Genomic DNA, 27,094 nt, shown 5'->3' on the forward strand with positions numbered 1-27,094 from the left:
ACAGAATTCCGCCTCTGGAATTACCGGGTCACCGGGGTTGTAATGCTCCAGTGATTCCGGCAATCGCGGAGGCCGAATGGTATTACGGGTCCGGCAGCAGCCGGTTTTTCCGACACGGCTACCGCTGGACTCGTAATGAGGCCCATTGTGTATAGGCGCTATATAAATAAACTATCATATAGCATAGCATATCCTATCATATCCTATGACATCAAAAGTAAGACAGACACAAGTGACCACAGTAAAAGGGTGTTTATTGAACTTCAACTAAGGGTTTGATAAACGCCTTTCTAATCCTAAATTTACTGATGGGAGCAAGCTACGACCATCCAATAATAACGCAGTCGTAGTGGTGCCTTGTCAAAATAAAAGGGCCTATACTAAAAATAAACTATTGCCAATCCTTGCTTCTAAATTCAAATAGTGTGGGAAACAATGTTATGACAACAAAAGTGTTCAGAATAGGTCAGGTTGTTCAGGCCATTGGCCTCCCTTCCCCACGTTTTCAGCACGGGACAAGGCGGTTCACTCAATCGTTGCACAGTTTCTGGCAGCTTTAGCTCAGTGGTACAGTTAAAAAACAATCAGTTCTTCTCCTTCGATTTGCACAAGTATTCACTAAGTTTGACTCACTATTCACCCTGATCCCCCTCATCCGGGCTCGGATCCCTTTGACAAAATGTTTGTAGTATATTATTTTTCTCAGGCAACTCGCAGTTCACCCCGGATCCCCCTCGGCCGGGCTCGGACCAATGTCACTTTTAAATCAAATATCAAAGACTTTTGAATGTGCAATGTTTGGTTTGGCCCGTTGTAAGAACACTTCGATTTCACAATTCCTCTTGCTTTTACCTTTTCACCTTTTCGTTGGTTACTGTCAAATGAGCCCCCATGTGGTGCCGGACCACTCCGTCTATGGTATCGTATCTTAGCTTCAAAATTCAATCACTCATCTGCTGATTTTAATTATATACGCGTTGCTCGCCACATATGCTGCATGCACTGTTCTCTTCAATATTCTTTATACAATGTTGCCGCCTGAAACCTGGGTTTCTGCACAGACTGGTCTGGTATCAGTCTTCCCAACTCACTGGCTGTGCTGACTTCACTGGTGCTGCTTTGTTTTAGGAGCCAAGGACAGTACCACAGTGGCAAACGTTTTTCCCCACCTTGACTGTCGACGCGAGAGAGCCCTGGGTACCTCTGACACACAATGCAGGATTCTTCAGCTTTGATCCAGGTCTTAGGTTTCCTATTCTCGAAGGCTCATGAAAGATAGTATTTCGTTGAAATGGTCAAGGGCACTTCCCTCCTTGCAATCCTTATCCAAACCATTGCTGTATTAGCCCCAACTTTACTATTGCCCCGACCCATATACTTACCCTGACATCATAACATCTAACCAAACGTATTTACTCTAACCCCTATCCATACCTTAAGGCGGCTGGACAAGAGCAGTGTATAGAGGGAGTGTAGTATACATTATCTAAAAAAGATAATCCGCCCCCCCCCCCCCCCCCGCCACTGTCCCTACTGCAAGGCCAAAGCCTGTCACCGAATTGCAGGACTTGTCAAATCAGGCAGTCAGCAGGTCTTCAAGATGTTTATTTTATTCAGCTATTGAGCATTTGTTATGCGCCTATATAACGGAATTGTTTTTCATGGCGCCACAAGGCTAAATGGGGAGGGAACAAGGGGAATTAATAACAATGGCAAAACAGCATATACACATTTGTGGTCCTACCAGGCCTTGTGTCATTTGGATGTGCAAGTGCAGTGAAGAGATAGGGGTATTTGAACAAGTGCTGGTGGGTCCCCGGGAGGTAAGTGCCAAGGAGAGGAGGCCTCAGTGTAAGTACTAGTGTGGATGAATCCCAAGGGGGGGTGGTGGTAGAGAAAAGCAGAGTTTTGAGAAGTTTCTGGAACCTTAAGGAGGTCCGGCTCAAATCTGAGGGGGGGCAGGGAGGCTGTTCCAAAGAGAGGCACCAGCCGAAAAGACCTGCTCCCCCCCTCCCCCACACACTCTGTTTGGAGAAGCGTTTGACAAGCAGAGAGTTGGAGTTAGAGGGTGTGAGGGCTCTAGCAGGGAAGTATTTAGGGAGAGAGAGTTTGAGATAGCGTGATCCCAGGCTCCAGAAAGCCTTGTGGATGATGCATAGGGTCTTGAATTTGATCCTTGCAACCACCGGGAGCCAGTGGAGGGATTTTAGGGATGGAGAGATACTGGCCCTGGCTTGAGGGCAAGGATAAGTGTTTCAGCCCTATTCTGGATTTGTTGAAGGGGATGTAGGTACGATAGCGGGATGTTAAGGAAGAGACTATTGCACTAGTCTAGCCTAAAGAGAGAGGACCAGAGCTCTGTAGACATTCAGCTTCTGGCAGAAAGTGAGGAAAGGGAGAATGCCTCTGAGGAGGTGAAGCTGGAAGTAGGCCTTCTTGGCAAGGTCCAAGATGTGAGGGGTGAAGGAGAGGGAGGAGTCGAAGATGACCCCAAGGTTTTTGGCCTCACAGGATAGTGATCATTGGCTGCACACCATGCCTGTATCGTGGTTAGACAATCTGGGATGAGAGAGGAGGAGGAGGAGTAGGAGGAGGTAGTAGTGGGAAGTTTGAAGGATAGCTGTGTCATCAGCATAGCACTGGAAATGAGGGGAGAAGGAGATCAGGTGAGCCAGAGGGGCGAGATAGATATTTTAGAGCCACAGCGATGGGATAGAGCACTGGGGGCTGCCACAGGTAGAGAGTGAGGTGGTGGTGGAGGAGAAAGGGCCCGGTTGTAGCTGTGAAGGGCTGTTAGTGAGGAAAGGGGTCAGCCCGTCCAGTGCCCAGTCTGTGATGTCCGAGGGCATCAGAGAGCAGTTTTGAGGATGGAGGGGTTGACCGTGTCAAAAGCGGTGGATAGATCAAGGGGAATGAAAACAGCAGGAGAGTTTGAGTCAAGTTGTGCGAGCATGTCTTCACGGGTGCTCAGGAGAGCAGTTTCCATGCCTCTGGATGCCCGGAATCCAGATTGATGGTCATGGAGGCAACCAATTTGTTCAGTTCACCTGAAAGTGCACTGTTTGCTGTTGGATCCCTGTTGGACTGATCTTCTGTCTCCTGGATTTCTGCTGCCTGCCGCCGATTCAGCCGCTAGTCGGCAAGAGGAAGAAGCAACCCGCAACACCTAGTAAAACTGCCTACAGACATAGAAAGTAATTACTGTCATTTCAAATGGCTTGTGTCCTCCAACGTATTCCACATCTTTGACATGTAATGTCCACAGCTGTGTACTTTGGAAACTTTTTCGGCAGAGGGCATCCTGCTTCGATGGTGGCGGGTCGATGTCCCTCGAAGGCCTCCGTCGAGGGCGACATCACCGGATGTTATAAATTGAATGCACAGTGCCCGTAGCCTCAGTTCCGTTTTTTCCGTAAACGGGTTTGCTTCGGAGACTCGGCGCGCCTCGTGTATTCCTCGTGAATGTCTTCTTCGGTTGCTCAGTTTGTAAGTATACCAAGAAAATCAGGGAGTTAAAAGTGAGAAACAGAAAATGGGACATTCGTGCCATGACTAATTGTAAGACCCCTAATGCCATATATTGTATCCAGTGCCCTTGTGGCCTCAAGTATGTTGGCCAGACCTCACGACCAATTCATATACGGATTGTGGAACACAGATCCCGTGTTAGGTGCAAAAACATCAATGCACCGTTAGTATCTCACTACATGGAATATGGTCACTCCCCTGAGGACCTTTACTGGTGGATCTTGGAAGCTCTCCCCAGGAAAAGGATCTTGCCATGTAGTCTCTACCTGGCGGAGGCTAGGTGGATACATCGGCTAGATACTATCGAACAGGGTTTAAATTAAAGTAACCCTCAACGTTGGTGACTTTCCCCTGTTTTCCATCTTAGGCCCCTTATCATGATTTAATTGTGCCTCTTTATTGCATATACTTTGTGGCGCTAGGGCACCGTCCCTTTTCCGTTTCTGGTTTTGGGTTTTTCCGTCCTCTTTGTTTGTCTCCTCTTTACTTCGTTCCCATTTTTGGGTAAGCTTTTCGATTAGGGAGTCTCCTTTGGGAGGTTTTTTGACTGTTGGTTTCTTATTACGGATTCCCCCTTCTTTTATTCCTCTATTGACTGCCTATTAGTTACTGGTTGCCATCTTTTTAGCAGTACGAGGCATTGGGCTACAACTAGTATACCTAGATACTTCATTATTACTTTTTTGTATCCAGTAGTGGCCCGTCTTGGGTTTACTGAGTTTCTTGAGTGGGCTAGCAGTTGCCCTTATGAGACTCTGGTAGTCCCAGTAGATAAGTCTATCTTTGGCTGTCAGCGCTACTTTTTAGTCCTATTTTCTATTCTATGAATGGGTGGCCGATTATGAGGTTTCTTCCTAGGGAGTTTTGAGTCCTTTTTGTTTCTCCCCATTACATGACGGCGCGCGTACACCGTTTTTGTAGCGGTCTGCGCGGACAATGTGAGCGTAGACGTGGTGGATACCACTCGGAAGGTTTCTCTGCTTCGGCGCCGTATCCGAGGTCTGTAGGAGGCACGTTCAGGTAGGTGCCTTGTTCCCACGATGTGAGCTGTCACAGTCTGAATCTGTTGTACGTGATACGCGGTGGCTATTTTGAGTTACTGCATCTTGCGCCTTCTGTGGACACGCTTTTACTTTGCTCGATATTTATTTTGAGCCGTGTAGTGTCGGCAACAGGTCCTGTGTCGGGCTTCTTTGTGCTGTTTGGATCTTTGATCCTTTACCTTTACTTATATGGCCATGCTGTTCTGTTTCTTCCCTTTTCCAGCTTGGGAATGATGACTTGATGACGATTTATTTCATTATCGTCCTGAACACCTACATTTGGTGATACCGGCCATAGACGAACGCGACCGTCATTAGAGGGACATTTATTTATAATATGTCCAGCCCTACCATTAAGGTGAGCAACTATGTGGCCCCTTGCATGTCAAGGGGAAGGCAGATAGCGTTCTCTATGTGGCCATCTTTTTGGTTAAGGGTTTCAACGTACGTTGGTCTTCTTCCTTTTTGTCTCCACACATGCAGGCCTGGAGATTTTTTTTCTTCCTTCTTGCCGTTACCGTGGCAGCGAAAATCTTTTTGGGGCATTGTTCTACCCCTTAAAGTAAGTTGGGGGCTGACATAGTCTCTTATACATATGGTCTCGGGCACTGCGGATTACATAGTGTTGGGCTCGGTCTCTGGGGCTCCCAGCATGCTGGCACTTGGGCACAGCATCACTGCACATAACTATTTGGGGGCATAATAATAATTATTTTATTTTATTTCGCCTGTTTCTCTTTCCTTTGCTCGCGTTTCATTTTGCGGCCCCTCGCCCGGTCTCAGGTTCGGGTCGTGTGAATGATACGTGCAGGTGGAGGTTTTTTTCCAAGCAGGTGTCACCACTCTGGCTAGGTGTGGGTTCCCGCTTACACACAGTAGTTTGGTGTTTTGTTGGTGGAGGACTTTATCTCTCTACGTCTTTATACATTACTTTTCCAGCAGCTGATTTTTGGTTGCTGTTTCTTTTTAATATGCTTTTATATGGCAGTACATTTATTATTTATCACATCCACAGAGCTCCATTTCCCTTTGGCTCTTGATGAAAGCAGTATAATTGATGTCCTGCCGAAACGTCCCCTGCATTACTCTGTGCCATCGAGTTATGCTGCATGGTTCAACGCCACCATGGACGTAGACCTGGGATGTGTTTTTTCGGTCATGAATAATTAATTTTGTCATGTATAATCAATTTTAGAATATGAAATAGGTGACACCGATTTATGGAGGATAACTGTGACCTATTAGCCAGATAGGGCAAGGAAGATAGTGGCTGTGCCCGCCTTTCTCCTCATCATAGAATTTTTTCCGTGTCACCTTAGGTTTTATGATTCACTCATAAAATTATATTGGATGTATGCATACATTTTCCATATTGACAAATGCATTTATGTGGTTTGTATTACTCTGTAAACATAGGACCAATGGCCTATGTAATAAATTATAACTATTTTAATATAAAATGACAAATACTTTTTACTGTGTGTAACATTCTGTGTGGTGATTTAAATAGCCTCTAGAATGGGACCCAGTATGAGTTAAGACTAGGCCAGTAAATTAGTTGCAGAATGGTTTATTTGGGGGACCCCCCTATGTGTGTTCATTTTCTTCGACCCCTCGTTCTGGCTTAAAGACTTGCCGGGACTGCAAGTCTAAGATGTCAATTACGGATCTGCATCGCATTTGTTTGTGGTGCCTGGACGAGAGTCATGACACCGACTGCTGTTCCAAATGCCAGTCGCTGACTGCTAAGGCCTTGCGGGAGCGTAAGAGGATAGGTAGGGGTTCTAAACCCAGTAAGTCTCGTAAAACCTTTAAGGGGATGTCCACCGACGATTCGAGGGGCGACTCTCCGCGTCAGGAGTCCCGGGGATCTCGGTCCCGGAGTGGTTCCCGCCATTCCTCCTCGTCTCGCCATTCCATGAAGCACCACTACCAGTCGCCTTCCCCGTCGTCCTCGGAGGATGGTGCCGCAAGGAAGGTGGCTTGTCCTACTAAGTCCTCGACTCCGGAGGAATGGGCAGCCTTCTGGGAGCAGATGCTGGCAATTTTCCAATCCCATGGGCACAGTTCCATCCGCGCCTTCGGAAGAAGCTGGCAAGGAACAGTCTTGATCTGTGCCATGTGCGCCTTCTGGCTTGGGTCCTCGGCGCGAGTCTCACCTGGAACCTTTGAGGTGCCGTTCGAACAACGTTCAGGATGATCGCAAGAGACCTGCTTCCAGGTCTCGGCCCTCGTCCCCAGCGAGACCGCAGAAACCTTGTAAGGGCTCGAAGTCTGCCTTTTGTCCGTAATTTGCTGATGGCGATCCCTGGTACTGTGGATCCTCCAAGGAAGGCTACTTCCATGTCTATGCGGCCTGTTAAGAATTCCAGACCCTCTTCTGTCCCAAGGCAGGAGTTTTCCTCCCTCTGGATGACATCTATGAGGATGAAGAGAGGTCTGATTTAGATTTGAGCCTGATGTGGCTCCTGTCTGTTCCGGTGACAGTCAATTGGAAGAGTTAAGGCAATCTCTTCATGATGCCAGTGGCTTGGACACTTCTCCTGAGGTGGACTTTGGGCCTGACTCAGGCTCACTGAGTATCTTGGTTGGTCTAGTCCTCCAGAAGCTTTTGTTCAGGATGACTTAACCGATATTTTGGCTCAAGGTCCGTCCTCTGACCTGGTGTTACCTTTTCATTTGACATTGCAGAAAAGGGTGGCGGCTGCTTGGCAGACAACGGAATCTCTTCCGGCAGTTAACAAATAGTTAACTAGAAAATACCACCCTTGCGGTAGTGACCCCAGCTACCTTTCATCTCACCCCACTCCCGAGAGGTTGGTGGTTCAGGCAGCTACAGCCACCTCGAGGCAGGCGGCGTACCGTACCATCGCTCCTGATAGGGACGACAAACACTTCGACGGTCGGGCACGCAAGGTGTTTTCTGCAGGGAATATGGCGCTCAAATCAGCCGGCTTCACTTGTGCCTTGTCAAGATTTTCACACACTCTGTGGAACTGTTTCTCTTGCGTCTGAGCATATTCCCGAGGGGGAAGAAAGGGATGGGTTCCTTGCTCTTATGCAAGATGGCAAGGATGCCATGTGTGAATCCCTTCAGTCGGGATTGGACACGGCCGACAGTGTTAGCCGGTCCATGGCTGCGAGCACCGTTATACACAGATTTGCATGGTTGCGGAAGTCGGGTTTGCTCAGGATGTACAAACCCGTCTTTTGAACATGCCCTTTTATGGCGCACATTTGTTTGGCAGCAAGGCTTATGCGAGCCTTGAGAGGTTACAGACATCCAAAGTTGCGGCAAAATCTTTGAGCGCAGCTGTGCGTCAACTTCTGCCTTTTAGTACCTAGGGAACAGCAGTGGAGGGGAGGTTCTTTTCGTTACTACTCCTCCTTTGGTAGGACGAGAGGATCCGCCAGTCAAAGCGGGCAGAGTAAAAGTACCCGTGGTGGTCAGGGAAATTTAAGTTCAAGATGGTCACTCTTTCTCAGGTCCTCCATGCCCTTCGACTTCAAGATTGGTTGGTGTTTCTGGACCTGCATGATGCTTACTTTCATGTGCCGATTCATCCAAAGCACAAAGTACCTGAGGTTTGCGGCTGGCGACTCACACTTTCAATTTCGGGTCCTGCCGTTCAGATTGACCTCCGCCCGAGGGTCTTCACCAAGCTAATGGTGGTGGCAGCGTATCTCAGGGGAGGTGGAGATTCATGTCTACCCCTACCTGGCGATTGGTTGATCAGGGCGCGCTCTCCCGAGCAAGTTCTGGATCATCTGTCAGTCACCTGCCACTCCCTCCACAAGCTGGGCTTCTCCCTCAACTTAAAGAAGTCCAATTTGACACCAACTCAGAGGCTCCAGTACATCGGAGCAGTGCTCGACACGTCCCTGGGGCAGTGTTTTCCTCCCCAGGTGAGGGCTCATCACATTCAGCAGATGGTGCACAGGTTTCACCTTGCCCAGAGTCTTCCAGCGTTCGCGTTCTTGAGATTGCTCGGCCTCATGGCATCCTGCATTCTTCTGGCGCTGGAGACCAGGTTGCGGATGAGATCTTTGCAATGGGCACTCAAGCTCCAGTGGTGTCAGTCCTCCGGCAGGATGTCGGACCCTGTTCAGGTGTCGTCTTCGGTCGCCCAGGGCTTTCTGTGGTGGGCCGATGAAGGCAATCTGAAGAGGGGGGCTCCATTTTGGCTGCCCTGGCTGGAGGTGACGATCGTGACGGACGCAATCCCTCACGGGATGGGGAGCTCATGCCAACGAGTTGACAGTCAGCGGTCGTTGGTCTCTGTCGGAGTCCAGACTCCATATCAATCTGTTGGAGCCGAGGGCCGTCAGGCTAGCCCTGAAGGTTTTTCTGCCGACTGTGCGAGGAAAGAATGTCCTGATCCTGACCGGACAACACAGTGGCCATGCACTACCTCAACAAAAAGGGGGGGGCAGGGTCACTTCCTCTGTGCAGAGAGGCGATGCAGCTCTGGTTCTGGGCAATACAGCAGGAAGTTTCGATCTCAGCAGCTCATCTGGCCGGAGACGAAAACGAGACGGATGCTCTGAGCAGGCAGAGCGCGATCTCTCACGAGTGGGAGTTGGCTCGGGAGATTCTCCTGGAGATCTTCGCCCTTTGGGGGACCCCTCAAGTGGATCTCCTCGCCTCCAATGCCAACCGGAAGTGCGAGAGGTTCTGCTTGCGGGAATGTCCTCCAAAAGGAGCCTTGGGAGACGCGTTCGTGGTGGAGCGGTCATTCCCACTGCTGTAGCGTTTCCTCCCTTCCCCGTCATCCTGCAAGTACTGCAGAGGTTACGGCGGTTCGGTTCCCGGATAATCCTCATTGCTCTGGCGTGGGCCCGGAGGACGTGGTACCCGGACCTTCTCAACTTGTCCATCTGCCCTCCACGTCGTCTTCCCTACCGAGACGATCTGCTCTCACGGGAGGAAGGGGTCAGGTTCTCCATCCAGAGGTCAGATCCCTCAACCTTCACGCTTGGTTTCTGAAAGGTTGAGGTATAAGGATTGGGACCTCCCTGAGGGCGTGATGGAGTTGTTGCTTTTGGCCAGACGGCCAGCAACAAAGCCCCTGTACCATTGCCGAAAGTTCTGAGACTGGTGCGGGGTTAAGAATGTGGATCCTTTTGCATGTGACATTCCAATGATTCTGTCTTTTTTGCTTTCTTTCGCCCACAGGGGCTTGTAAGTGGGTACCATTAAAGGTTACCTGGCGGCGCTGTCCATATTTAAGCGCTCGTCTGAAGAGTGTTCCTATTTTAAAATTCCTTTAATTTCTCAGTTTGTGAAGGGGCTCACAAATGTGTTCCTTCTGTCACCTTTCCAGGTGCCCGGTTGAGATTTGAACCTTGTTCTGAAGTTTCTGATGGGTGCTTCATTTGAGCCTTTGCATTCATGCCCTTTGAGACTGTTGACTCTTAAAACTGTATTTTTGGTTGTGGTCACTTCCGCTCGCAGAGTGAGTGAGTTACAGGCACTTTGTTAAGCCACCCTTGACTGTATTTTATAAGGACAGGGTTGTCCTTAGAGTTCGTCCTTCCTTTCTTCCGAAGGTGGTTTCGGAATTTCATTTCGGCCAGAAGGTGGTTCTCCCGGAGTTTTACCCTCCTCCACATCCTGGTAAGGAAGAGGAGAGGCTCCATAGGCTTGATCCTAGGAGAGCGTTAAGCTTTTATATTTCACGCATGTCCTGGGTCAGAGTGGACGATCAACTCTTCATTTTACGCTGGAAAGCGTTTGGGACAAGCTGTGACGAAACAAACTTTGTTTCGCTGGATTATTTTGGCTATCTCTGAGTGTTACCGCTTGGCGGGTAAGGACCCACCAGTCGGCTTTCGGGCCCATTCTACCAGGGGTATGGCTGCCTCTACTGCCCTACAGAGGGGTGTTCCTATTTGTTACATCTGTGATGCAGCCACCTGGGCTTCGGTACATACTTTTGTACGTCACTACTCCTTCTATTCCATCCGGGGGCAGGATCTGGCCTTTGGCAAGGCGGTCCTTTACTCCGCAATTTGATTGGGCATTCTAAATTTCTGTTTTCTAAATTATTTTCCCACCTTCTTGCATTGGTACTGCTTTGGGAGTCTGTCATAGATATGTAATACGTCGGAGGACCCAATCCCCTCGAAGAACAAGTTACTCTCTTACGTGGTAACTTTCTTTCGATGGGATGGCCCGACGACGTATTCCATATCGCTCCCTCCCTGCCTTCCCCGCTACAGAATTTCTTATGCAATTGCCGCTTACGTTTCCGCAAGGCTTTGTGTGGTCAGACTGGCAGAAGACTGGTGCCAACTACAACTGAGGCTACGGGCGTCGTGCGTCCTACTTAAAACATCCAGTGAGGTCGGCCGTCGGAGGAGGTCCTCGAGGGTGGCGTATCGACGCAGACGCCGAAAGATTTTCCGAAGCAGCACAGCTGTGGTGATTACTGTCATAGAAATGGAATACGTCGTCGGACCATCCCATCGAAAGAACGTTACCAGGTAAGAGAATAACTTGTTCTTCTTTTCCCTCCTCCATTTTCTGGTACTGCTTTGGGAAGCTGTCAAAGATGTGGAATACGTTGAAGGACACAATCCATTCGAAGAACAAGTTACTTACCAACTGGTAACGTTCTTTCGACTGGATGTTCCTCCAATGTATTCCACTTCGCCCTCCCAGCCTGCCCATCTGGAGAATTTCCTATGCTATTGCAGCTTACGTTCCAGCAAGGCTATGTGCAGTCAAATAGGCATTGGAAATGTGCATGTCACACGTTATGGAGGAAAAACATAAACTGAGGCTACGGGCACCGTGCGTCGTATTTATAACATCTGTAGGCCTTCAAGGGTCATAGACCCAACGCCATCATTGCAGGACGCCCTCTGCCGAAAGTTTCCGAAGTACACAGTTGTGGACATTACATGTCAAAGATGTGGAATACATTGGAGGAACATCCAGTCGAAAGAACGTTACAGTTGGTAATGCAAAGATAAGCTTCTCCAACTAACAGAGACCAGATGACTTCAAATCAGCCAACTACCAATGGTCACCCAAATAGAGTGGGGAAAGCATGGATCACCTTGTTTAACGGACATCAACTGATGGTCTTGAATGGAAATACAGCTGGGAACTGCGACAACAGTGCCACTCAAGTAAGCGGCAAAAGTTTTAGCACTTTAGACTATGATAGTTAATAGAAGTGCCTATGCACTTGTAAAAGACATGGCAATGGGGTGAAGAGAAGGAAGTGACCATCTTCCCCCATTTCTTCTATTGTCTACTAAAACAGAAAGTAGTAAATTTGAACACCAAATGAATGGAGAGATAGCTGTAAATATAACAGGAAACAGAATAACATGGAATCCAACTAAACTTGACAAGGGGGAAATTATAGCTGAGCTTGAACTTGGGGAAATTGGTTGAAACCTTTTGAAGCCGCTCTCGCAAACTTGGCAAGCATGATGATTACTCAATTTGAACAATTGATCAAAAATAGAAAAACTACCATCATGATAAATCGGAAATACAGGTCGAATAGTGAACGATGGAATCTAATACATGGGGGGGGGGGGAGGGGGGAATAAAATGTTTGACATTAATATATGCTGCGAAAAAAACACTTGGGCATACAATCCAAGAATGTAAAGATGATAAAAGTATAGAAGCAGTAGACACTATACACATAGCCAAACTTCAATATAAATCATGGCGTAGACGCCATCGCAAAAATAAAAAAGAAGCAACTTGATGTAATCTGGCTCATCAGTCTACAAATAAAACAGCCAAGCAATGTGGGCTGTTATAAATAACACAAAAAAGAAAACATTGCCCATTAATAGTACTTCTCAGAGGTATTGTGTAGACCATGTTAAGAAGACATTAGGTACTATGGTGAATGATGATATAAATAGCTTGAGTGTGGCGATGATATGGCGAGGTACTTGTACCTTAGAAACCCTTGTTAAAATAATCAAGAATCTCCCCAAATCAAGAGCTGTAGGCCCAGATGGCACTTACAATGCTTTGTTGCGATTATCACCTGTAAAATGGGCATGGGCGCTAAACATTTATTTCCAGTGGATTGGAATCAATGGTCAGATTCCTGATTTATGGCGACAGAGCATAATACTCCCTATATATAAGAAAAGTGGGCAGAAAGATCCAGCCAATTTTTGGATGTTGGCGATGCTTGACATCCCAGCGAAAATCTTTGCAAGATTCTATTGAATTAAATCAATGGACCTCATCTCATTAGATTTTTCCACCATATCAATCAGGTTTTAGAGTAGGGTAACCCACGTCTCACAATATAGCACTGTTAGTTACTGCTGTGGAGTATTCTTGGAAGTGTCGAGGGCTACCAGTATATGTAGCATACATAGGGCCTCATTACGAGTTTGTAGGTAGCCATGCCCCTAATAAGGGCATGGCTGCTTCCAAACTCGGGTCCGGGTCCGTGGTCCCTGAATGGGGAAATACCGGGCCATTCCGACTTTTGACACGCTGGTGATTCCAAAAATCCAGCCATGTCTCTCCGGCTCAGCCCAACATTATTGTCCCAACATCCATTCCCTGGTGTAGTGTCAGTAGGTTCCCTTCGCCATATCTCCTAATCATAGTGCCTCTGCTTTTGAAGGGGTGTGCGGTCAATCTTATTCTGGGGGTCCTGGTGTTCCTTTCCTGTAGTCCCAGAAGCCTTCTTTCTCTATTGGTCCTCCTTCTGCGGACTCTGGACCATTCCCGAGTCTTGGAGTTTTTCGTATGAGCGGTTGTGGAGCTTTGTGCCATTATATCTTCTTCGATGTTCAGAACTGACAACCTCTCCTCGCTCATGCGCACCCTCTGCTGGCAGCCCTCCCATGTGAAGAGGAGGCTAAATGGAAAGGTCCACTTATAAGCAATTTGTTTGGCTTTGAGTGCTGTTGTCACTGGGTAGATCTCTCGCTGTTTTTTTGTAGGGTGGTTTGCGCTAGATCTTGGTATAGCTGGACCGGGGAGCCATTCACCTTCATCTCTGTACTAGCTCTGGCTGCTCTCAATATTTTTTCCTTTATTGCAAACGACGTTAATGCGACCAGAAAGTCACAAGGCCGAAGACCCAGTCCTGTCCTCTTCGGGCCTACTCTATGGATGCAGTTCATTAGAATGTCTTCTAGACGCATGTCCGTCAGGAGCTCCCCGAAGCATTGCTGCATTGTGCTTCTCAAGGCTTCCTCTAGGGTAGCCTCACTGAGCCACTTCACTGGGCTTGTATCTCTAAATTGTGTCTCGCTTTGGCCACCTGATCCAAGAGGTCACTATTTTGTCTGACCTCTTCCACGATGTTCGAAAGGCCCCGCTCCGTCACATCAAAACTGGCTTCTAATTCGTTGATCTCATGACGCACTTCTTGTAGAGAGCTTTGTAAGTCCACTTGCATTTTGTTCTTTTGGTCTTGGAATGTGTTAACCATTCTATCTTCCATGCCCTTCAGACACTCAATCGATCCTCCTTGTTCAGGGTGGACATGGTGTGGGAGTCTTCTCCCCTGTTTTCTGCTTTACGGAGGGCTTCTGCGTCACTCTGGGCCTCTAGATGTTGGCCCCAGCAGCGTTCTAGAGGTCCTGCTTTGGGGGGCATTGGTAGTTTTGCTTTGGCTTGGTGGATTTTTGCTGCACGTACCTGGCATTTGGAGGGTTTTACCCCCTTCCACTCTTTACTGCTTAGTTGTCTGGAATGTGGCTCTTCGTTTAGTCCCCTCCGCGTGGTTGCCTTCCCTACTCGCACTTGAGCTCCTGTAGTAGTTTGGAGTGTGAGGGGTCGGTACGCTGTTTCCTTAGTTCTGGCTTGTTGGTGATCTGGATTGGTGGACCCCTTCTCTGTTCATGTATCCTCTTATCCTTTCACAGGCCGGTTAGAGAGCCTGTGCTGGTGTGGAGGTGAGATCTGCTTCTTTGCTGCTCTATTGGTCTGGGGTCTCCTATGTTGTTGCTCCTTTACCCCCTCTACGCTTTCCTCCAACCTTGGGCGAGACACTGTTCCTTCTGCCATGATGGGTGCCATAGCATGCAGTGATTGGCTTCCTTGTGGGTGGGCTAGTATTAGTGGTGAGTCTACCTGGGGATCTCAAGTTCCCCTTTTTTCCAGAACGTTGTCTCCTTCCTGGTGTTCCTTTTTGATATCTCCCCCACCCTGGGTTGTCTCACTCCCTGTGCTTTCCAGCAAGTGCTTGTCTCTCCGGTGTTATTTTCACCTCTCGGGGCATGAGATTTGCTCGGAAGGTTGCTGTCCCACTTCCTGTTAATACCCTAAGCCCCGCTGCGCCCTGTGGGGGTGTTGTGCCTGCCCCTTACCGATTCATGGGAGCGAGGGGCCCCGGCGGCTTGTCTGCTTTCTTCCCGCCTCCTCTCATGCTGCTGATTGTGTTCTCTCCACCTCCTCTCTCCCGCTGGGGCTTGCAGTGTTGTGCTGTGTGTGGGGGCCCGATGAGAGCACTTCCTCCGCTCTGTGGTCCCCCACAGCTCGTGGATGCCGGTCCGCTCTCCTCACTCCCCCCCACCCACCCCCTCCCCTGCTCTTTTCTTTAAGTCCGCAAACACGGCAGTGTGGCTGTGCGGGCTATCTGCTGCTTCCTTCCTTCCGTCCTTCCTTCCTTCCCTTGATCTAGGGAGGGATCGTATCTGAGCAGAGACGTTGCTGAGGGGGCAATAGCCCTGGGTCTTTTAGTTGTAGCCCTGGATAGAAGCTCTAGGTTTACAACCAAAAAGGCTACCTAGCCCCCAGTCCCGACAGTCCCAAAATGAGCATAGCCCCAGGTCTTTTCCAGACTTAGCAACACCCGTGTCTGAGTATTTGGGGTCTGGGTATTAATGCTTCATGTCTTTGAGGGCCTGCTTCTTTAGGGCTATGCTGAGGACGAATCTGCAAGACAAGTTGGAGGCTGTGATTTGCATCAAAGATGACCACTTTTTCACCTGCTTCCAATCGCGCCGTTTAAACATTGTTTGCTGTAATGAAGGGCTGCACTTGGGATTTTCTCCTGTACAGGAAAATCTTCCCACAAAATGTTACCTCCACCTTTATGGCAGAAGTAAATAGGTGAATTTTTTAGTTGAAATACCACCTTATAATACGGTGTTATGTACCTCCAGCAGTATTTCTTTGGAGTAAAACACTGGAGTTAATAGCTTCATGCCTCAAATATGCTGAGTTCTGACTAGAGGTATTTTGCAAATACCAGCAGTTTTAGCATTCCCTCCAAGTCTATTAGGCCATTGGTCATTAAACTAAGAGAATGTGTGGGGCGAGTCTGATTTTAGTGGACATCCTACTGACTTTAATCCCCAATGGACAGTATAATGTAGATACAAATAAAGGGTTAGACTTATTTCAGTAGAGCCTTCACTGGTTTTCCTTGCAGAAGAGTATAGTGGCGAAACGTACACAGGGAGAGTTTCATTTTAATAGCACACTCTATGGCTATTGTTTCTCAACGTAAAAGAATACATGCAGGTAAAATGTAGCTGCTTTGTGAACTCTGGATGGAATTATGAATTTGTGAATGCCATTAATTCAGCTTCTGAAGCAACTGGTAGTCTTTTTGAGATTTAGGGTGTGTAACTGTGAACAGAGGGCTAAAGTGGCTAGACCACTTTAGGAGCGCCCAGGCCTTATTATACATTAATGTGGTTGATACAGGTGTGCATTTGGGTATAGTAATTGGCCACAGTTCAGAATGTAATATTTGGACTAGTTTTATTTTGTTTCCACCTTGTCACTCATTAACATAACATTCTACCCCACCTCCCCCTTCTGTCATAGCTGGTTTATAAAGTCAAGTTGAATGTTGTGTTGGAGAGCCTGGCTTCTGCATCTGTGGGCAGTTATGGACAAACCATCTGGCAAGAGCTTGTTGATGAAGCAAAAGCAAATTTGCTAAATATCAAGGTAAACCTCATTGCCTATTTGGGGATTTGGCTGGTTTTTGAAATGTCAAATGTTGTATTAACTTCAACTCAACTTTTTTTTCCAAACAGGATGACCATTTTGTAGTAGAGTACTGCATAAACGCCCCCTGGCCAACGTATGGAACAACTCAGGAAATGCTGAATTATGCTAAAGCCAGAGTAAGCCCATCAAAAATATTTGGAGGATTTGCTGTTAATGTTTTCCACCTTAAGTTTAGTTTGTCTATTCTCAAATTGTGTGGGTATTAGTAAATGTGATGAGAGAATTCCAATTCGCTGCCTGTCTTGTAATCAGATAATCTATTGCGATCTTACTGGATTGAAATAGTAAATGTTTTTAGGGGGGAATCGAGCATTAAGCCTTTAACACTAAATTAGTCTACAAGTGAACAACCAATTGCAGAAAACAATCTAATCAGTCATCGGAATCTACACATTTATTTCAGTATCCATAAAGCCCCTTGTTCAATAAGCATGTATGCCCCTACCAATGGCAATCTGCTCCAAAAGGATTTAAGAATCTTGGAAATGTTTTAAATTCTTTCCTACCTTGCTTTTACTAGAACAGCGTAAACAACCTGTATGATTATAACCAAGCCAGTCCATTTAATTGTACCCAAGCCATTGCATTCTACCCAGCCTTCATACAGAAGATTGGCTGCAGGGGCCGACCTTAAGCAGAATGGATGCCCCTTGCTCCTTACTTTGGATAGTGTAATACCTGTTCACCTACATTTGTTCAAGTCATCCATTTCAACACTAGACCAACGTGATGGGTTCTTATCTGATCTATGTGGAGGTAGAATTGGCAATTGTGCACAGAAATCTATTTGCGTGCAATAAAAGTAGCCTAATGAGCAGCCATGTATTTGATTTTCTAAACCCCAGGGTAACTGCAATGTTTGTATCAATTGGCTAGAGGATGATGAGATGCCCTTTAGCTCACTGTCCCATAACACATGGGCTAAATATATACAGCAAGTTGCTATGAACCCATTGTTTGCCGTATGGTGTAGATGTCACCTGTAGAGAAAATGAATATGCCTTTGCAGTTGTGATATTTGCTAGACTCATTAGTTCAGAAAATATAACATTGGTAAAGCAGGAACATCTCAGATGACTGCGTTTGGGTGATGTAAGCATACCTTTCTGTTCAAAAGCTATCTGGAACTGATTATTAAAAAGCATCCAAGCACTCAAACTTGCACCTTCGCAAACTCACTCCCACTTTACTACCCTGCTGGAGGTTTGTTGGGGAGAATTTCTTTTTGCAGATCTTACCCTCTCTGCCACGAACCTCCCAGCGCTACTGCTGGAGTTTCTGGGATTTGTTATGTCTCCAGAGTAAGTGAGGCCTTTTTTATCTCTCCCACCTCTTACATGCTTTCTTTTCTTGCCCCTTGGTCTGTGGCTCATGCTTTTCTTCAGTATAACCTCCCTCCCAACCCCGGCCCCCACCATCATATGTGCTAAGCTGCGAAAGACACCCAGGGCCCCAAGTGCCATGTCGTTTTTGTTTCACTGGGGAGTCCCTAGACACAGAAGTGGTCACCTCCGTTTTGTGACGGTTACATTTTGCTAATTACAGCATTATCCAACTTTAATGGAGTGCCATGAGGACAATTTGTATCCCCTTAATTTCTTTCCAAGTAGCAGTTTCGCTACTTTTCAGGCATCCTCTGAATAGGCTGCTAGCAGTTAACGTGGTTACCAGACATTTGGTCGAAAAAAATTGGTCGACCAGACAAATGGTCGTACCAATTTGGTGGAAAACCAAATGGTCGATTTTTTTTTTTTTTTTATTTTTATTTTCACCCCCTTTTTTTTATTTTTTTGGGGGGGTCCCCCCAACCCCCTTTTTTTTCTAAAACCCCCTTTTTTTAAAAAACGAAAACCCGAAAAATAAATATATAAATTTAAAAAAAATTCAACCGTTTAGTTTTCGACCAAATTGCGTCGACCAAATGTCATTGGACCTTTTTTCAGTCGACCAAATGACTGGACACCAGTTAACGTCTACTATAATTTTTAGTGCATCACTCAAGGCAGCGGCAGCCGCGATAATGCAGTGATGAGGACCATATACTCAATATGGTGTCCCTTACTCTTTTAACTCCTGTTCAAGATGTCCTGTCCTTTTGTTAGCCATCCTACCTTTCTAGGTGTTTGGGTGAGGGGTGGATCGGGGGACCATCTTCCTTCATGCACCTTGGTGGGTTTCTTGCAGAAAGCCCACAAAGGCTCTCCTTTTGTGTGCGTGAGCTTGTGGGAAGGGCGGATGTCTGCCCCAGCCACCTTCCTCTAGGGACTTAGAACTTGGTGGAAGATTTTGGGAGGCTGGCTGTCCCCAATTGGATAGCCACCTCCAGGTTTGAAGGTTGCAGAATATCCTTATTGGATCACTTTTTTCCAATATGAGAGACGAGCTGGACCCAGAAACCAAGTTGACTTCTGAAACTGAAGAAGACGACCGTGGGACAACGGACTGCTGCAGTGACCAGTACTGGCCCCGCAAGAACCACCACGCCCACATCGACCTTCAGCTAGACAGGAAGATCTCTGCGAGGTGCCTTCTTGCCTAGGACTGGTGAGACTAACCTGCTGTTCGAGGTTTGTCACCTGTTTTTTCGTTGCTGTAGCATGCACCCCTGTATTTGCTGTGCAAGGCCTGAAACCAGACCTCCACCGTTGCAAGTACTTCGGCTGGCCAAATGGCTGGAATCCTGTGGGCATCTTCAAGGCTCTATTGGGACTCTGCAAATCCGCTGTGCTGCCCTTCACCAGGAAACATGCCTGCAGGTCGACCAAAGTTCAATCGCTGTGCTGCTGAGTACCTCCTCCCCCTGTCCGGCATCAATGCAAGAAGTGCTTTCATGAAGATCTCTGTGAGCATCCCTTCACTGTGGAACAGAGTATGTGCATATAGGAAGGTCTTCAAAGCATTCTAAAGGTGACCAGGGATTACAGAATCGAACCCATGACCAGAGGACCCTACATGGCTAGAACAATAAATGAGCCTTGCATCACCCAGCGATTTGATGCTGTTTTGGACCGTTTCTAACTTTCTAGGAGATTCTGGGCCTAAGATCCCTTATCTCTTGACTGGCGCCCCATCCCATAGGTTTGCATTGGACGCAAAATCTTGCTTACCATAGCGCTATGTGGGGCTGACCCAGGGCAGTTGTGTCTGGGTCAGTACTTCTGGGGGGCCCTCCTGAAGGACCCCTGGGTTGGTAGTTGCTCTTGTTCACACAGGAACTAGACTCACGTCCCTTAAATCTTCATCTTTGCATTACTGCAATTGCCCTATACTAACTGAACTTTGCTACTGTACCTGCACTAACTTGAGTGTTCCCTCCTGGCTACTCGCCTCCTTCCTCCAGAGCCTTTTGGGACACCTGAAAGTAGAGGGAGGGGAACCCCGTCTGGGTGACCTAACTGAGTTGTGTGTATATATATATATATATATATATATATATGTTCTAAAGTATTTTTACATACCTTACAATATCTAAAGTGTGACTTGGTGTAGTATTGTAATAAAAGATTATTTGTATAACTTGCCTGTGTGGTCTTTACTTAAATTTTCTTACAAGCGTATGTTGTACTACGCAACAGTGCCCCGTGCTCCTTAGTTAAGCCTTGCTGCTTGGTCATGACTACCTAAAGAGAGTGGCTTTTCCTAAATGGGGTTGTAAGAAAACTTGCTTAGCCCTAACCTGGCTTTTCCAGGTCCTATCTGGATAGTGGCTTTGAAAAGCCCTTCTAACAAGGTGCCTGTCAACTGTCTTACTACTCCACAAACCCCTGACCACCCCCCCCCCCCACCCCCTGTGAGAGGTCGCTTTCCAGGTCATTTTAGATTACCTGGGCATATGATTCCATTTTTATTGCGCAACTATTGAAACATAACATGGCAATAACCTGGAAATGATGGTCTCAAGTGGGCGCATGTTATGTTCGTAGGAGTTTGTTTAGGTCTTGGCATATGATCACAGTAGCTGGTGTACTTGCGCATAAAATGCCAATAGGCTGTAAATCCTCGGAATAACTGGGCATATGATCAAATACCTGGAAGTGTAGACTAATGTGGCATATGTTGTCAGTATCTGGCAACACAGGAAACATTTGAAATCTGCTTGTTTATTTGTCCTGAAATGTGAAGAGATTATTTGTCATGCATTTATTTCCAGTCGCATGTTCGAACAGATACACATATGAATATCTGGTTTGGAAAGGGTGGGATTGGGTGAGAGGGTGTTTGTGAGTTGGGAGTTACATGGAGCGTGTGTACCTAGATTGCGTATCAGCCAAGCTATGTTGTTTACAGAAGACCTAGTTGGATTAATATCTTTGCATGTTTTGCATTGAAAATCTGCATGTGCCTCATGTACTCGGATGGAGAACGGTCTGAAAACAGCATGTAGCCCTGTGCAACCTGGGTGATGGATCTGCTATCTATGCAGTATTGTAACAAGCTACATACCTGCCAGTGGTTGCCGCAACGGAGTTGCATGCGATCATGACGACTCATGAATGTTGTTCATTTTATTTTGGTGCAAGCCTATTCTTTGTAAAATGGTTGCGCCATGTGTGGTTAATAACATTTTATTCTTTCGATATTGTTTTGCAGATTCAGAAAAAAGAAGATAGAGTATTAGCTACACTTTCTGATGAATTTCCAGTATCCATAACTGAGGTGATTAATAAAACATTGCAAAATATAGTTAACTCTAAGACAGACGGGACTGTTGATTGTTTTTGTGTATATCTGGATGTATTATCTAACTTGTCTCTAATTGGTAATTTTCATTGAGAAATCCATGCCAACTCCTAAAATCAGAGTGCGGGAACATGAATACAGGGTAGCACAGTATTACTCTTCTCACTAAAGGCAAGTAAAGTGTTGATGCAGACTGCAGGCGAGAAATGTGGGTTTAGGAATTTTACATGAGTTTAGTGTTTTCTGCGTAGCTGACTCTAGGTTCATGATGATAGCCCCACAGGAATCCCACACCGGGTTTACAATCTTGGCTGTTAGTCTGCTGGACGTTTACACTTGGGCTTTATGGGCAAGAGATATCATCATGGAGTCGAGGAGTTGATTCACAAGTTAGGGTTTGTCATTGATGGTGTCGGTGCTTTCATTTTCCATTCAAGCAGACCCTGCTCTGGGGATGGGTAGAGTAAATGCTGCCTCAGCAGGAACTTATTATTTTATTAAGGCAGTTGCAAAGTTCAACAGCTGGGTGGTTTCATGGCGCGGAGCCAGGTCAGAGCAGAAACTGAGAACATTCCCCCAGACTGTCTCATAAAGTGAGGGACTTGAAGATCTGGTTGGACTGCTGGCTTTCACTTGATAATCAAATAAAGTGTCTAGGATGTGATCATATCATCTGCGCACTTTGAAGAGATGTTTGTAATACTTTTTATTTCCACATAGACTCTAGTAGAATGCTTTTGTAGCTAGCCGGCTAGCATTTGCAATGCAGCATATTGAGAGTTACCAGGATGCACCATTTGTAAGTTGCACATTGTGCAGTATGCTGCAGCCATATGATTGTTCATTTGACTCCTAGGGCACACATCACTACTGTACTAAAATCGTTGCACTGGTTACTAGTGGAGAAGCTGTTCCAATTTAAATCCTTGTATAATCTGACACTGCCTCCCTTTTTTAGGGAACGGTTGTCACATTATGTACCATTTTGACTTTGACGTTCTTCTACTGATGGTCTCTTAGAAATACCTAGACCTAAATTAGCCAGATGTGGGGGTTGTGCAATTTCTTTAAGTGTCGAACCCTGGAGTACACTATCTGCTGATCTACTACTGTATGTGAGAAACTAAAGAGTATCTCACCCGTTAGTCCCAGGGGATATCTTTCTCAGGTGGCCAGGGCACGGCCATCGCCTTTGGATCCAGACCCCGGGGGTGGACCAGTGCGCAAGGATCACCTGGGTGAGGGGGTTTTCGGATAGTGGGGGTGAGATAGCCGATGGTGAGACGCAGTATTCCCCCTTTTTTTTGTTAATCTACCCCATCCTAATTTTTTAGGACTTTCCACAGTCCCAACTCCTCCCCACCCCCTTTTTTCCACAAACTCTGTGCTGATGAAGAGGGTGACTGAGAGTAATCAGACTAACTTTCTCACATCGTACTAGACCTGTCCCATTAATCAGGTCAGGAAAGGTCAGGCACCTTACCCTAAGTGCATACACATGATCCCAATTAGCTCTCCTCACACAAATAAAAGGCACCACCTAAAGACACGCTCTGAGCAAGGCGGAACACGAGAACGTGCAGAACTTCAGAGACAAAGGCACACCTACTGGCGCATAGCAACCGACCAAGGGACGAGAGTAGTAGGCCAAAAACCCAGAGCCTTCCCTATTGGAGGTCATTGCTTCTGACAGGCTGCAAAAGAAGCGTGGAGAAGGCCAGATCCCACAAGTGAAGATTGCATTGTGTTTCAAGGATGCCAGCGACCCTCCCAGGTGAACGGCAGAGATGGGGAGGCAAGGTCAAGCCTGTGGTACTAACCTTGACTCGAAAATCGGAAAATGCCAAACAAGAAAGAAGCACATACAGCTGGTGAGTTGGCAAGCAATTTGAGAGACCGGTGTGCGTTAAAGTGAATGAAGTAGCAACATCCTATCACGCGAAGGCTGCACACGTGTGAATGAAAGACGAAGAAAGGCAGACCTGTGAATTAAATTTAAAGTAAAATACAGCTGCATGATAAGCAATACTAAGTAGTGGAGTGGTCCGGTGAAAGGAAGTAGCACATTTGAAAGTCTCTGTGAAAGGTGCATTGTTTGAAGCAAAAGGGCTTGGAGTGAAAGCTGGAGTGAAAGCAAATGGTGAACGTTGAATCAGTCGTCATCTGGTGGTCTATAAAGAAAGCCACGCACATTTGAAAGACATCCGTAAGTGGTCCGAGCCCGATTGAGGGAGATCCGATATGTATTAAGCTTGGGGAAGGGGGACCCCTTGTAACTCTGTTTGAACCGTATCGTGAGAGGTCTGAGCCCGGCAGAGGGGGACCTTTGTGAACATTTTGGTTGAAACATTATTTTGAAAAGCCAGAAAAAGGAACTTTAAACATGGCAGGCCAAGCGGGCCTCGATCTGCAGTTGTGAGTTGGAAGCTGAGCCTTTGTGTCATCTTGCCTACAAGGATCACCTTACCTCGTGAGGTCTAACGTGGGGAGAAGAGCTAGTTCAGCCACATTATCATTTGAACACTGACTTTTTCCTTTTGCATAAATTTTCTCCTTTTTACACTTTTTGTGCAAGAGATGGGGCAGGCGTTAGGTTTTTGATAGTATAGGCCATTTTGATTTGACATACTCCACTAGGGTTGTTTTTGTTTATCATTTGATAGTTGAGACTACTCCTGTCTTAGTTATAGGGCAGAATAGAAGTTTCTCCATCCGCAATATTAAAGATTTTACAAATTGTATCCTTTGTGTCAGTGTCAGGAATTCAGGAAGACATTTGAAACTTTGTTTTCCCTCTTTGAATTATCCTTTTAGAGTAACTCGATCACTTTCTTTTCCATCTAGTGCCTACGTACCTTTTTAAGGTAAATGTGCACTTTGTAGGTGGTACTTACCATAATAGTGAGTGCATGAAGCGTTACGTCTTCAAGGTTTTTCAAAATGTCAAGTGGCCATGCATCCAGCAGCTTCCCTTTCTATTTATATTGTGATTCTCAAAGCGCACAAATCTGGAAAACTTGTAGTTTCTTGGTGCTGGCAAAAGTAGGAAGGACAAAGAAGTAAAACTGCTTGTTATGATGCATAAAGGAAAAGAACTAGCTCTTGAGTTTGAACTCTGAGTCCAAAAAAGTGAGGGTGGCACACATCGAGAGAGGGCAAGCATCCCAGAGGCAAGGGCTGGGCAGGAGAAGGCTCTGCATTCCTTTCTGGACAAACAAGAATTCTGGACCAGACAAAAGGGCCAAGTTGGCGGAGCAGAGGGAGTGTAATATATGGTTTTAGTTAAGAAAACAGCAAGTTGGGGCTTTAGTTTGAGGGCCAGGAAAACCATGTAGGGAAAATGACCATTTTGTAATCTGGAGCCAGCTCAGCTTTGCAAGCAACGGAGAAGAATGAGCGGCTCAGTGCATGGCAAAGATCAGACCTATAAGATTCTAATCTACATTAAGACTAGCTATCAGCTAGAGAACAAGAAGGTTCCTGAAGATATTACAGCCCATTTCATTGAAGGTCTGATGGCTACTTCTGCATTGAAGAGGTTGTTCCCTTGTAGGACATCAGTCAGGCTGCTGCTAGCTAAATCTCTCTCTCCTCTGTGAGGGGTGCAGTGAGCTAAAATTGGTTTTAGACATTAATGATTGGAAGAAATTCCATAGAACCAGGGTATTTGACCCATGTTTGTTCTCAGTATAGGGGCTTCCACATTTTGTTTTTTGGTGGCTATGATCTTCATGGCCCACCTGCTCCTCAACTAACTGGAATATTTACAATCTCCAATTGGTTCATAAGTAATTTGTTCATTACAGTTACAAATAGAAAGCAGACAGTAAAAGGTTACATTGGGTATTGTGAATATATACAATTGTTTGGATGGCATCCAATCTCCTGCAGTTACTGCCAGAAACCCGGATGTCATTAATGTAATGACACAACATTGTACAATTAGTGATTATGCACTGCAGAATGAGACAACAGGCCACTCTGTTTTTCTCAGCATGCTTCAAAAAGATAGGAAAGTCTCACCTTGAGCATCCTCCATGGGGGTCTCTTGGGACCTAAAGGAAACATTGGAAGGGCTGTTGCATGACACCAGCTCACTTGTCTTTCATATGTTCTCTGGGTTTCTATGGGTGTGAGGGAAGCGTTGGACAGGTGAGTGCTCAAACGCAAACTACTATGTTTTTCTTGGCCTCTGCAGAGTCTTCACAGCTCTGAAGGAAGCAGGAGGACAGTTCTGGCATCATCTCCAGCCGGCATGTTCTGCATCCCTCGGGTGTATAGAAACCAGGGAACAGCAAAAATGGACAGCTTTGATGGCCAATGGCTCTGTAAATATAACGTAGATGTTTGCACAAAGTGATTTGCTTCCAGCTATCCAACTAAGTGCTGAACAGCATGTCAATTTCTCCAGCATTGGATATTTCATTGATTCACATGCTTTGAATATTCCCTGTGGTGAAGCTATGAATTCTCAGTTGCACAATTAAATTATACTATAAAGAAAAAGCAGTTGTGTTTTGTAGTTTGTCCCTGTCCTTTTGGATGTATTTGCCTCCTGCCAATGGGATGCCTAGTATACAGCTCTACCCTTGAGGCCATCTTCAGATTCTAACTAAAGGTCATTCTTAGGAGTCCTCTCACCTTTTTCACTCGACAGGGAAACGTCGCATCAACTTTTCAGAGAAAGTCATCCAACTTCAAATCCAGAGATCATCCATTAAAGGCTACAAAGTAATTGACCACGGGTACACCGTCATTGGGCGCAAAGTCCCAGATAAGTGGTGTATACTATGGAGAGGAGGTCGAAGAAATCCTTTACGTCCTGTTTGACTTGTCGTATTAAGTACGTCTATGGAGAGGAGGTCGAAGAAATCCTTTACGTCCTGTTTGACTTGTCGTATTAAGTACGTCTATGAAGGGGACAGGCATGAGGTATGTTTATACTACCTTTGTCGCAACCACACTTCTGACAACTTATTTTCACATGGTTTTAGTGCTAAGACACTAAGCGACCGAAATAGAAGGCTGGTTTGCTGACTCACTGAAAACAGATACCCCACATGTGAGGCAGAATCCTCCAAGATTGTGGCAACACGGCTATCCTTGAAACCCTCCAACCCCTGAAAGAGGGCTAGGTTGGAGGAGAGACCATCGGTGCTTCTTGAATATCAGTGGAGGAAATCTTATTGCAGTTGACTACCACTGTAAAATCATTCACCATCCACGGGCAATTTTCTGCCATAGTCCGTGGGCTCCAACGTCAAAGACGGCGCGCTTGTCAACGTCGTCAACTACGAAATAGTAATTGACAAGGATTTTGTCGACGCCCACCCCACCAATGACAGCGTCCATGGGATGCAAGACTTGACGACTCATAGGATGTCATTGGCCGTGCCCTCATTTCAAGCGTACCGAAACAGTCATTGACCACCACCAGTCATCCGATTAAACTGCCAAGAAAACCAGGAATAAGCAGAAGGATGAGGGGACAACATTAATGTCACCATCTTTATCTCCAGTTGCCGAAATTATGCCAGATCAAATCCTAGAGCATCATATTTACTGAGATTTTGAGCAGTGTTACTCACCCGCGTTCTCTGATGAGGACTCAGACTCCCAAATGCAACCTATTCCAAAGCTGGGGGCGCAACCACCCCCACCACCACCCCTTATGCCAACACCACTACTAGGCCCATCACCACTCCCAAGTCCCAGTATTTACCCGCAAATGTTCATATACCTTACAGACCTTGGTAGCACAATTGAATAGGTGGTTACTTGCCCTGCAACTACAGCTGCCAGTAAAACCACAACCATCCTGCCCCCCACCACCCAGAGCAGAAACTCAATAACTCAATACCTGGCACCC

The 27,094-nt window shown here is 46.4% G+C and overlaps 1 protein-coding gene across 2 annotated transcripts in view; it reads left to right on the forward strand.

The window, feature by feature from the left end:
* Positions 1–27,094, forward strand: part of KNTC1 (kinetochore associated 1) — a 2,501,313-nt gene that overhangs the window by 438,918 nt on the left and 2,035,301 nt on the right. For both annotated transcript variants that reach the window (XM_069619627.1, XM_069619628.1), the window contains exons 18-20: positions 16,357–16,482; positions 16,572–16,661; positions 21,136–21,201. In XM_069619627.1, coding sequence (XP_069475728.1) covers positions 16,357–16,482; positions 16,572–16,661; positions 21,136–21,201 — 282 coding nt within the window. The remainder of the gene's footprint in view (positions 1–16,356; positions 16,483–16,571; positions 16,662–21,135; positions 21,202–27,094) is intronic.

This window comes from Ambystoma mexicanum, chromosome 10 (genome assembly GCF_040938575.1).
Source record: "Ambystoma mexicanum isolate Mex_15411 chromosome 10, UKY_AmexF1_1, whole genome shotgun sequence".
NCBI classification, from domain to species: domain Eukaryota; kingdom Metazoa; phylum Chordata; class Amphibia; order Caudata; family Ambystomatidae; genus Ambystoma; species Ambystoma mexicanum.